The 13095-nt window shown below is 46.2% G+C and overlaps 1 protein-coding gene across 9 annotated transcripts in view; it reads right to left on the bottom strand.

Moving 5' to 3' along the window:
- Window positions 1-13095, bottom strand: part of eif4g3a (eukaryotic translation initiation factor 4 gamma, 3a) — a 71428-nt gene that overhangs the window by 42672 nt on the left and 15661 nt on the right. For 8 of the 9 annotated variants that reach the window (XM_062546080.1, XM_062546084.1, XM_062546082.1 and 5 more), the window contains exons 3-4: window positions 7026-7199; window positions 229-321 (exon numbers count right to left, since the gene is read on the bottom strand). In XM_062546080.1, coding sequence (XP_062402064.1) covers window positions 229-321; window positions 7026-7199 — 267 coding nt within the window. The remainder of the gene's footprint in view (window positions 1-228; window positions 322-7025; window positions 7200-13095) is intronic. The other variant, XM_062546088.1, reaches the window with a different exon arrangement.

Raw genomic sequence — 13095 nt, 5'->3', positions numbered from 1 at the left:
AGCGCTGTCGTTAAGAAGCCATTAGGGCTTGGTTGTCTCTGGCTAGCTGTCAGATGAAAAGTAGAAGAGTGCTGTGCTGTGTGTAATGGGTTGTTAAAACACACAGGTGGGCACGCGCACACACACACACACGCGCGCACACGCACACACACACGCCCGCACACACACACACACTTTGAGACCCCTCCCCCGGCCCATCATGCATCTGGACATCTGGACTGTACTCACCGGGCGACTCTGAGGCTGGACGTTCATTGGCTGCGTCTGCGGAGAGTACACCAGCGGGGCGGAGCCAGCATTCTGCCCAGATGTGTACGGAGACTAAAAAGAGAGAGAAAGAGAGCGAGAGGAGTGAGTGAGCAGCTTTGGACAAAAGACGGAAGAGAGAGAGAGAGAGAGATGGAAGGCAGAAAAACAGGGGGGTACAGCGAGAAAGAGGGCGCTAGATAAACAGTCAGACAGGCGGGGAAAACTTTAACCACTGCCTCTCTGTCTGGTGCTGTCGCCTATGTTTCATGATCAAAGTGCACATGGATTACGACAGAGCCAGCCTGGCATTAAGGGCATCTGTCTCAAGACACACACACAGACCAGCAATATAGGACCGGAGTCAGTCAGTGTGCGTGCGTGTGCGTGTGTGTGTGTGTGTGTGAGCGCGCATGGGTTTTTACTGAGCACGGATGAGTAGACGCTGCGTTCGTTAACAATGTTTCGTCGGCCAACAAATCAGCTCCACAACGAGCCTGGCGAGTCTGTCAGGCACACACCTCTCAGTCCTGAGTCACGGCGCTCTCTCCGCGTCGGGCCACGCTAAAGAGCCACGCTAAAGCGCCGCATCTATAAAAAGGCTTTTAATTGAGGAGGCGATTACTGCCCCGCCGTCCCTCGAGAGAGAGCATCTGCTTTGGGAGCAAAAGTCCCCCGAGAGGACGGGGCTGAGAGCGTGGGCCACACGCTATGCAAAGGTGTGCGCTTGTTTGCGTGTGTGTGAGAAAGAGAGATAGAGAGAGAGAGAGAGAGAGAGAGAGAGAGAGAGAGAGAGAGAGTGAGTGTGTGTGTGTGTGTGTGTGTGTGAGTGCGTGTGTGTGAGCGAGTGTGTGTGTGCGTAAGCTTATGAGAGGAAGATGGGGCTATTGACTTTCCTCAAAACTGCATATGCTTATTTCATAAGAGACTTTTCTACTATTTAACATTAGCTCTCTGTAGTGCAACAACTACCACAGCTACTACCACATAAACCATAGTGTATCTTTCCGTGGTGCATACAAACCATTTAAGTTAAGTTAAAAAGATATGCAGTCCACATTTGCGAATTAAATATCTGGGATGGGAAGAGGACTGATGCATTTGAACTGCACGCAGTCACCAACTGTATTTCCCTTCTGCACAACAGACTTGTTCCAGCCATTCACTACATCAGCTGATTTTAATCATCGCAACTCTTCAGCCAGTTGCATTATCTAAGTGAAGTCACCTTGTTCAGCATGCAGGTAGAATCAATAAATGTGTTTCCATTTAACTGTTTAATGTGCATCATGAAACAATAGAAATGTGAATGCAATTGCTAGGAGGGGAGTGGACAAACTATCGATTCATAGTTTATTTGCAATTGTTGCATTTTAAGGTACGTGCTTCCATAAATGTTGCCCTGACAACCTTCCATTCTGATGCCACAGCTGTTCAGAACTCTGATCTTCATTAGGGGAACGTCCACTTGTTCACATGACACTGCAGATGGAAACGCACACAAATGCGGATCTCTTAAGCCACATCTTCCTCCTCCTCCCTTCTATAAAAATGTGCAAATGAGCTGAAAGGAAACCCGGCTAGGGCAGGATGAGGAGGACATTTACTGTATGCTGATGTAGAGGAAGACTTGTATAATTAAAATAAAGAATGATTTTAACTAATCAATTTGAACTGAATTACTAAATAGCACTCAAATTGGAAAACGAACATTCTACACCACCAGTCCAGCCTACAAAGAACAACAGACATATGTAGAGGTAAAGTGCAAGGGTGAGTAGAGGGGAGGAGAGGAGAAAGGGATGCAATGAGAAAAAAAGACAAAATAACATATATTTTAAACAGAGAAAGAGGAAAGAAGAGGTAGACTGATATATATATATTAACAGACAGATAGAGTGTGAGGGGAATATGGAGAGACAGAAACATAGCACAAGAATAACAGAAAAAGTGATAGATAGGGAGAGAGGGAGAGAGAGAGAGAGAAAGAGAGGAGGGGAGAGAAAGAGAGAGAAAGAGAGAGAGTGTGTGAGAGAGAGAGAGAGAGAGAGAGGGGAGGCTGGTGGAGGGGCTAATTAAAGTTGGTGACGGCTGGAAAGCTTATTAATAGCGCACCACAGCTTGCGGGGTCTGCACGCAACTACAGAGCGAGCCTACACACACACACACACACACACACACACACACACACACACAATTATGCTCCCTTCTCTCTGAGTCATCCTGAAGCACCCCCACTTCCTCACCCTCCCTTCGGTGTGTGTGTGTGTGTGCGCGCAAATGTTCCATGGGACACATTTCAGTAATGACACCTGGCTAATATTTAGTCTAGGTCAATATTCAGGCCATTTACTCATTTTTCAGTTTCTTCTCCCCCTTGTAAACACAACCTACCTAATGTGCAAGCTGTGTGTGTGTGTGTGTGTGTGTGTGTGTGTGTGTACAGTATGTGTGCGTTAGTGTGCGCGCGCGCGCTCTTGTAATGTCCTCCCATCAGACACAATGTATTGCGAACACTAAAAGCGCGGGCGGATCGGAAGCTGGCCAGTCGGTATTCTGTATTCTGCTCAGCAGAGAGCATTTGAATCTCAATTTAGCAGGAGAGTGCAGCTTCAGTGTGTCAGGAAGTCGCTGGCATCGACACACAAAGCCAGTAATCCCATAATTTCCCAACTATTAGTCGCGGTTCATGCATTGATTTTGCAACATTTTGCAACATCTATGAGGTTAATACACTGGGGCAGTCGGTATGGTATTAATATAGTTTTTGTTTCTTTTAACTTGCATAAAACACTGTCCTGCGGCTTATACACAATGCGGCTAAAACACATGAAATTACTGTTGACAAAATTGCACATACAGTGCCTATAGAAAGTCATCATACCCTTTTGAAATAGTCACTTTTTTTGTCTTACAGCCTGAAATCAAAACCCATTTTTGAAAAAATCTTTTCCAGTTTTATTTACAAATGTAGCTGTACAACATCAAAATAATGAAAAAAAAGTCAACAGTTCTGAAAATTAATCAAAAATTAAAAACTAGAATAACAGGGTTGGAAAAGTAATCATACCCCTGACTTAATACTTTGTAGAGCTTCCTTTTGCTCATTACAGCCATCAATCTGTTTGGATATGTCTCTATTATAGCTTTGCACACCTAGATTGGGGAATATTTGCCTCATTTTCTGTGCAGAATTGTTAAAATTCAGTCAAATTCTGTAGGGAACGGCGATGGACTGCTCTCTTCAAGTCAAACCACAGATTTTCTATAGGATTTAAGTCAGGGCTCTGACTTTGCCACTCAAGGATATTCACCATCCTATACTTAAGCCACTGCTTTGTTCTTTTGGCAGTATGTTTAGGATCATTGTCGTGTTGGATGGCGAATGACCTCCCCATCCTCAGCTGTCTAGCAGAGGGACGCAGGTTTTCCTCAAGAATTTGGGTGTACTTGGCAGCATCCATTTTCCTTTCTATCCTGACCAATTGCCCAGTCCCCGCTGAAGAGAAACATCCCCAAAACATAATGTTGCCCCCACCATGCTTCACAGTAGGTATGGTGTGTTTTGGGTGTGTTTGGGTGTGTATACTGTGTTTGGTTAGCGCCTGGAGCTCAGTCCAAAAACTTCAATCTTAGTCTCCAAAAAGTTCATTCTTAGTCTCATCTGACCATAAAAGCTTTTTCCACATGGTAGCAGAATATTCCAGATGTGTCTTTGCACTGAACTCCAAGCGCTATGTTTGGCAAAAACCAACACAGTACACCACCCAAAACACACCATACCTAGTGTGAAGCATGGTAGGGGCAACATTATGTTGTGGGGATGTTTCTCTTCAGCGGGGACTGGGCAATTGGTCAGGATAGAAGGGAAAATGGATGCTGCCAAGTACACCCACATTCTTGAGGAAAACCTGCGTCCCTCTCCTAGACAGCTGAAGATGGGCAGGTCATTCGCCTTCCAACACGACAATGATCCTAAACATACTGCCAAAAGAACAAAGCAGTGGCTTAAGGATAGGATGGTGAATATCCTTGAGTGGCAAAGTCAGAGCCCTGACTTAAATCCTATAGAAAATCTGTGGATTGACTTGAAGAGAGCAGTCCATCGCCGTTCCCTACAGAATTTGACTGAATTTTAACAATTTTGCACGGAAGATTAGGCAAATATTCCCCAATCTAGGTGTGCAAAGCTATAATAGAGACATATCCAAACAGATTGATGGCTATAAAGAAAGAAAAAGGAAGCTCTACGAAGTATTAAGTCAGGGGTATGATGACTTTTCCAACCCTGTTTTTCTAGTTTTTAATTTTTTATTAATTTTCAGAACTGTTGACTTTTTTTTCATTATATTGATGTTGTACAGCTAAATTTGTAAATAAAACTGGAAAAATATTTTTTTTAAATGGGTTTTGATTTCAGGCTGTAAGACAAAAAAAGTGACTATTTCAAAAGGGTATGATGACTTTCTATAGGCACTGTATATAGATTTTTTTTCTGGTCCAGATGCCATGTCATTGGTGAGTGTAAGATGATGGCCCTTTAGCCAATCTTTGGTCCGGATGCTAAGGAGGATGCTCATCTTCTAGTCTAGTGAATGGAAAAGTACACAAGCCTGCAGCGCCACTGCATGGTGCTGTATGCTGCTGAACAAAGAACAAGAAATACTTAGAACTGGCTCTTTTCAACATACAGTACGCAGGCTAGTGTGGAAGAAGACATATACTGTACAGAGACACATATAGGCACAGGCACCTACAGACACACATGTGGACGTACATCGTCAGCATGATTCCTACAGAGTGAGTCAGACCCTTTTAGGGCAAACTATTATGTTGACTGTATAGCCTTGTGTACTTGTATGTATATGTGGGAAGGTGTGACAAACAGACACACACACACAGGCACCTACAGACACACATGTGTACGTACATCGTCAGCAAACACAAATGATTCCTGCAGAGTGAGTCAGACCATTTTAGGGCAAACTATTATGTCGACTGTATAGCCTTGTGTATGTGTATGTGGGAAGATGTGACAAACAGACACACACACACACACACACACACACACACACACACACACACACACATAGACAGACACGCACACACCCACACACCCACACACACACACACACACACAGGACCAGACCTGGAGAGCCTCCCATTCACCACATCAAAGGGCTAAGTGTGTTTACATGTCCTGATCTTTACCTCTCATTCCAACCACCAGGTGCTCCTGAAGAATCACACGCATCCTTTCACACAGACATCTACAGGCTTGTGCACACTGAAGTGTGAGTGTGTGAGTGAGTGAGTGCACTAGCTATGTGTGTTGAAACGCAAGCCAGGCTTTCAAAGAGGCGGCACCCTGGAAGGCAGCAGATTTTAACCCTGAGGGAGAGGGGCGCTGGGCTATGTGTGTGTGTGTGTGTGTGTGTGTGTGTGTGTGTGTGTGTGTGTGTATTGGTGAGTGTGTGTGTGTGTGTGTGTGTGTGTGTGTGTGTCTCTGTTTGTCACACCTTCCCTCATACATATACACGTGTGTGTGTGTTTGTGTGTGTGTGTGTGGTGTGTGTGTGTGTGCTGGTCAGACTCCTCCAAGAGACTACTGGGGCTAATCAATCCATCTCACTGACAGGCAGCCCATCACTCCCTCAGGGAGCATAAACACTCCAGGGCTAAGGGGTACAGGGGTGCGTCTTTATACAAGCTTTATATGCACTCAAACTTTAACTGCATCACGTATGGATGTGCTCACTCACACACACACACACACACATTCTTGGATGTATATAAATGCAAAGGCATGCATTTCTTGGACACCCTCTACTGCACATATCCATTAAAATGCAGTCATCCGGCGTCATGCTCCCCATAGGAGAGTCAGAGACAGGAGGCAGTGAAAGACAGAGAGAGAGAGAGAGAGAGAGAGAGAACGAGATAGAGGAAAAGGGGAAAGGGAATGAGGGAGTGAGAGAGAGAATGAGATAAAGGAAAAGGGGAAAGGGAATGAGAGAGAGAGAGAAAGAGAGAGGAAAAGGGGAAAGGAATGAGAGAGAGAACGAGAGAGGAAAAGGGGAAGGGAATGAGCGAGAGAAAGAGTGAAAGGAATGAGAGTGAGCGAGAGAGAGAGAGTGAGCGAGAGAGAGAGAGAGAGAGAGAGAGAGAGAGAGAGAGAGAGAGAGAGAGAGAGAGAGAGAGAGAGAGAGAGAAGGATAAAGATGCGACAAAGGCAGGACAGAAAGAGATGGCTGGCCCCCTGGTTCAGGGTGTTAGTGGAGGAGCAGATGGACGCCAAGATGAAGACTCCAATGCAGATGGGACGAAAGGGGATGCTCTCACCACAGGCACACACACAAAGAGACCGACACAGACAGACAGATGGACACGGTCCACACACACAAGGACAGGTGACCCCAGCCCACCAACAGAACACACCCACACACACATTCATTCATTCTCTTACTCTCACACACACACACACACACACACACACACACGAGAACGCAGACAAGACATAAGCTCAAAGGCACAAACTAAAAGACACACACAATACACAACAGAAGCACAATAGACTGTATAAAACTCACACATAGACACATACACAGACACAAACTCACACACAGATAAAAACACACATATACACACATATACATACAATCTTACACACACACAAACATATACTCATCACACACTCATATCCACACAAGAGACATAGAACAGGACGGCGGCGGCGGTGGCGGCGGCAGCGGCGGCTTCTGAGATGGGAACACACTCACCCCTCCGCCTGCCTCCCAGCCCTTTAGGTAGCGATACGGGGGCGCTGCGGGGACTGATACCTGAGAGAGGCCGGGCGCGGAGGCCGGGCCGCCGGGGCCCGGGGGACCCTGCAGCGAGGGGTGGCCCTTGGAGAGGTCGTGAGTGGGGAACGGAGGACCGGGGTGCCTGGGGACCTGCGGAGGAGAGGAGGAGAGGAAAGCAGAAGAGAGAGGGATAGAGAGAGAGAGAGAGTTACATGCTACTGCTGTAATGTTCTAATTGCTTTGTTTTGCTGTTGTAATTGTGCTTTGGCAACACTGTACCTATAGTCTTGCTAATAAAGCGATCTTGAATTGAATTGAGTTGAGAGAGAGAGAGAGAGAGAGAGAGAGAGAGAGAGGATGATAAAACATTCAGCTGTGATATTCTTTCTAGGAGACTGGAGGATATTCCTCTTAAGCGATACGTATAGGTGTCTTGCTGTGCTGGATCATGGGAGAGGGAGATGAAGGGCGCGTAGTACGGGAATGAGAGAGAAGAGAGAGATAGTGCCAATGGGAATGTATTAACTTGTCATGCGAATAAAAGCGCTTTTCAGTTTCAATTTCAAAGTAAGAGAGGGTACAAAATTGGGTTTATATCTGCAAGCTTGTCCTCAGCATGAAGAGGGCAGAGAGGATCTCTGTGTGTGTGTGTGTGTGTGTGTATTAGAGAGATGGAGGAGAGTGTTACAGAGAGGGGGAGAGCACAGGAAAGTGTGACTGTGAGAGTGATATTGTGCATATGGCAGTCTGTAAGCAGTAGCTCCAACACAAGGTTCTTATTAAGAGTGATGGACCCTGGTGACAGAGGATGTGACCTGAACGCCACGAGAGATGGAGAGGAGGAAAGAGAGAGGGAGGACAAGAGAGAGAGAGAGGGAGGGAGAGAGAAGGGAAGAGAGAGAAGACAGGGATAGAGAGGGAGAGAGAGAGAGAGGTAAGAGTGTATGAGGAGAGTGGGTGGAGGAAGACTGAGAGAAAATAAAAAAGGAAAAAATGGAGGAACAAGGGAGGGGGAGAGAGACAGACGGAGAGGTATTTTGGTGGCGTGCTGGGCAGACTGCCAGCTCTGCACCACTGCTCCCGAGGCCCCAAAACACAGCACTCTATCACCTGCACCACACACACACACACACACACACACACACACAGGAAAAGCACACACTGTTCTAAAGCACACACAGTTACCTGCTGGAGAGCACGTACTGTACACACACACACTTGCACACACACACATACACACACACACACACACACACACACACACACACTCACATGGATGTGTGCACAGAGGACACATACACACACTGCATTTAACCACCTACACATACTGTACTCATACTGTACACACACACACACACACACACACACACACGCACACGCATTTCCTCCTAGCTATCTATATAATGTGACAGCAATACGGCGTCACATCTTGGCACTGTCTCAGATCCCATGCTTAATTGCCCTCCTGCTCATAGTGTCCAAGTCACTCATTAGACTCAAGTCGGACCATGGCAACGGTGTTAACACTGGACACTTCCAGGGCAAAGGTCTGTTTTTTTTTGAGTGAGCAAATATATCTGGTGTAAACATAACTGGGAGAGAGGCATATGAAATATGCATGGGGTTTGCACAGGAATAAGGGGTCCTCGGGGAGTAGACATAGTCAAAGAGGCTACTGAAGGGAGATGGTACTAATTAGGGAGGGAGAGGGAGAGAGAGAGAGGGAGAGAGAGAGAGAGACTGAATGAGAGAAAGAGTGACGGGCACGCAAACGCAGATGAGGAATGGACAGGAGCAGGAGAGCATCACAGAGAAAGCTAAATAGAGGATGAGGGAGGGAGGGAGGGAGGGAGGGAGAGAGAGAGAGAGAGAGAGAGAGAGAGAGAGAGAGAGAGAGAGAGAGAGAGAGAGAGAGAGAGAGAGAGAGAGAGAGAGAGAGAGAAGGAGGGGGGGGGATTAATTACCAACAGCAAGAGGAAGCAGGAAAATGTGACAGGGAGAGTCAATGAGAAGAAATGTAGCATAGGAGCATAGGAGGCAAGCAAATGAGAGAGAGAAAGAGAAAGACAGGGGGAGAAAGAGAGAGAGAGCGAGAGAGACAGAAAGAGAGAGTGAGTTTGTTGGCTGGCCTCCACGGATCTTTGTGTCCATGTTGTGGAGGGGTTTCGATTCTGGCGCTGGTGTGTGCGGTGTTAGTCTGTGCACAACTGAGCTGGGTCTGGAGCCAGCAGGTCTGTGTGCCACATCAAAGACACACACTTCTGCAACACACACAACCACACACACACACACACACACACACACACGCACACACTCTCTCTCTGACTTCAAATACAACCTGTATGTCTTTGTCCATGCCACAGCTCCAATCTCCCTCACTAACGTTTACTGGCAACTGATATGTGACCCTGTAAAGCGGAACCAGTCGTTTCGGTAAAATTTAGTAAATTAAGTTATTGTGCTCACGTGAACGGCCATGAACTAAGCTTTCCAACGATATGTATATCGAGGGTATTACACAAACTATCGCTAAGATAACCGCATCCAAAGTTGACATGGTTCTCCTGTCACGATATGCCAGAAGAGGAGAAATCACCTGTTTAAGCGGCGCGTGCACAACGGGAATGACAGCAAATGTGTTGAATCTTCGCCGGATTTAACAGTCAAAACGTAGATTTTTCAGTGAAATGCGTTCAGAATATGAAACTGTAGACTGTATACAGCCGAATTATGCGAACACGTGAAATTCAACATTTTAACCCGGAAGTTTGTTATTGTTGATTTTCTCAAAATAACGATGTGCGCAAAACGACTGATTTCGCTGTGAATGGTCACATATTAGCAATCAGCATGAGCATCTTTGTCGCTTTAAAACCTCAGAGTCTGAGTGTTATCCTAATTGCTATGGTGTGATGGAGCTACACGGATAACAGTTGTCTATTGTTTCTCGTCTTCTGTGCTTGCTCATACTTTCTGAGGCGTTGTCGTGCATTTGTTGAATTTAAAGACCCAATACAATAGCTAAACTAGGCTAATGCACGAAAGGCCTGAAACAACAGCAAGCAAAAAGAACTGTGTCAGGTGGACAGCAATATTGACATCGGCTTCCGGGTTACATAATCTGAGTGAGTCCTGTCAAGCTTTTCTAACTAATGTTACTTCTTTGTACAAAACATGCATCCTTAACTGCACACTTACACACACTTACACACACACACACACACACACACACACAAATGCAAAACACTGGAGGAGCTGGACATAATGACTATTTACTGCTAGGTACCCCTGACAGCGCAGTGAGGTCTGTAATGATTTTAGCCCAGGGGCTGTGTGTCAAGAGTGTGGGGGTCAGTGTGAGCGCCCGGGGAAGGGAGGGCGCGAGGGAGAGAGGGATGGAGGGAGAGAGGGAGAGAGAAAGCATGTGTGTGTTCTAATGGGATCATTGGGTTCACACATCCTGTGAAGACTAGAGTCCACCCTAGGAAAGCAAGTCTCTACCTGCCCCTCATCTCACCTTCGTCAGGTGGGGTCCTGCAGTACACCTATCCATTTTCAAATGCACTTCTACTAATATTTGTGTTGTTTCTATAATATGGTATGAGTGAGCTAAAGTGAGCTAATTTAGCTATACTAGCTTACTGGGCAGATGGTCCATAAGGTGTTTGTAACTGCATATGGCTGCTAGTGTATAGGCTCTGTGCACAAACGTTTTTAGTACTGCCGTTAGATTTCCGGTGTGTTGGAACCTGCAGCTATTGCTATGGTAATTTGTGTCTACACGGACTCAGTTGAGTGTTGCACCTAGCGAATCAACACGTTACGATAAAGAAGGATTTGAGAACATTTAAATTTAAATTTTTGGGAAAACAAGATATTCCGTGTCTTAGTGAATATTTAATGAACAGAATAAAACAGAAGATGCCGTTTCAATATAGTTAACGCTCCACCGGAAGTCAAACGGCAGTACTAAGTGACTTTAGTGTACCGAGCCCATTGGAAGAGCTCTGTGAAGACTCCACAGCATCCGACTGACTCCTGAGGAGGCAGGTGTGAGGCATCCTCCGCAGGTGAGTCACGGCATTGCTCACCTGAAGCGTCGGCATTTGCATCGCAAAAGGGAGATTGTGGATCGCCCTTGTATCCTCAGTGCTAAAGTTCCTATACATACATATCCGCACACACTTCCGCTTGCTCTTCTAAATTATATCCACGGAGAGGCTCATTTAACTCTTCCTCCCTTTTATGCAAATCTCCTCCAGGGGCCTGTGCTCACTCTCTTTCAATTATTTTGTCTCTTGCTCGCTCTTTCGTTCTTTCTCTCTCTCTCTTTCTCACCCTCTCAACAGGGACAGCTGCAGTGGTACTAGACTGACCTCAGAGAAACCACAGCGTTATGAAAAACCATCACTGTGAAACCTCATGCAAATGCCAACACTGCTCTTGGTGTGTGTGTGTGTGTGTGTGTGTGTGTGTGTGTGGCAGTCAGTCAGCTTTGCTTATCTGTTCCCCTGGTAAACAAATCTCAAGTGCTGAGATCACCCACTGAGACTGGAGAACAGTGGTTCTGAAACCACAAGGGACTTTGCTTTTTTTGAATAGTTAAAAAAAAAACATTCTGACAGTTCCAAACTGTAACACCCAGTCCAAGGCAGATTGGGTGGCGAGTTGGATTTCAGAGAACAAATACTTGGAAAGAGTGCTAATGTGCCTATTGTTGCCAGCTGATGTTGGCCTGGGCATTGTTGCTCGCTCAGGGTGAGGGTGCTATGTGGGCTACAGTGTGAGTGTGAGTGAGTGAGAATGAGTGAGAGTGTATGTGCGTGTGTGTGTGTGTGTGTGTGTGTGTGTACTGTGTAGATGCATTTGTGTGAGCATTTGTGTGTGTGTGCGAGAGAGTGAGTGAGCGACAGTATGAATATAGTAAGCATGTGCGAGTGTGGGAAAGTGTGTGTGTGTGTGTGTGTGGTTCAGATTAAGAGTGTGTGTAATAAGAATGAGACAAAGTGAGGGGTTGAATGAGGACACAGGGACAGAAAACAGGACGGTTAGAGGAGTAGTTGATGATAATGATGATGACGATAATGATGATGATGTTGGAGATAAATTGCTGCTCAGCATTTGGTCTCAAAGCCAATTCTTTAACTGTCAAGATGCCTTTGTCTGCGTATGCATATGCGTATGGACGTACATATTCTCACAATCTGACATGTCAACTACTATAACCTGAGGAGCCTGTACCCCATTTCATTAACGACTCAGGCAACAACCCTGCAGCTATTACTGATTCGCCCACAAAAGCTCTCCTTGCCAGGTCTCCCTGGTCTGCTCAGAAAATGGCATAACTGACTATGTCATATGCCTCATCCATACTGAATAATGTGGAGCATTTCATCACACCCCACTCACACTATTAATGATCCTGTGTGTGTGTGTGTGTGTGTGTGTGTTGGGGGTGGCAGCCTGGTCGTACTCAATATCAGACTGATACACAGGCATGGCGCTGCAATGGGGAGAAAAATAAATGTATTTCCAGCGGGCGACGGCGTGTGGGTGTGAACTTGAGTGAGTGTAAGCACGACCGCCCTCCATTCTCACTCCATCGAAAAGCCCCTGGCTTAATCAATCCAATGAGTCAGCTCATGGTGTGTGTGTGTGTGTGTGTGTGTGTGTGTGTGTGTGTGTATGAGTATTGGCGTAAAGCCTTTGCTAGCTGGAGCCATCCCTGTGGATGAGCTAACCGGGTCTCACACAAGTGTGTGGGAAACCACCCTGTACATGTGCTAGGGCTGGCTAACACAGAGAGAAGATTATTCTGGCTGTGGTCAAGCTAACAGTGGCTAACACTGTGCACTGAAATTCACCCTGTGGTGGTCGCACTAAAAGCCAGCTAACAGGGAGTCTTGAAATTCGCCCTGCGGTCGAGCTAATGTAAGCTAACATGGGAGACTGAAATTCCCAGGATTTCCAATGGCGTGCACACAAGCTGACTGAAGCCAGCGCAGGCAACGGGAGACCTCTCTGTGGAGGAGCTAGGAGTGGCTAG

Source organism: Sardina pilchardus, chromosome 9, assembly GCF_963854185.1.
Source record: "Sardina pilchardus chromosome 9, fSarPil1.1, whole genome shotgun sequence".
NCBI lineage: Eukaryota > Metazoa > Chordata > Actinopteri > Clupeiformes > Clupeidae > Sardina > Sardina pilchardus.
Note: the sequence above shows the minus strand (reverse complement) of the source record. Positions and strands in the feature narration are given on the sequence as shown.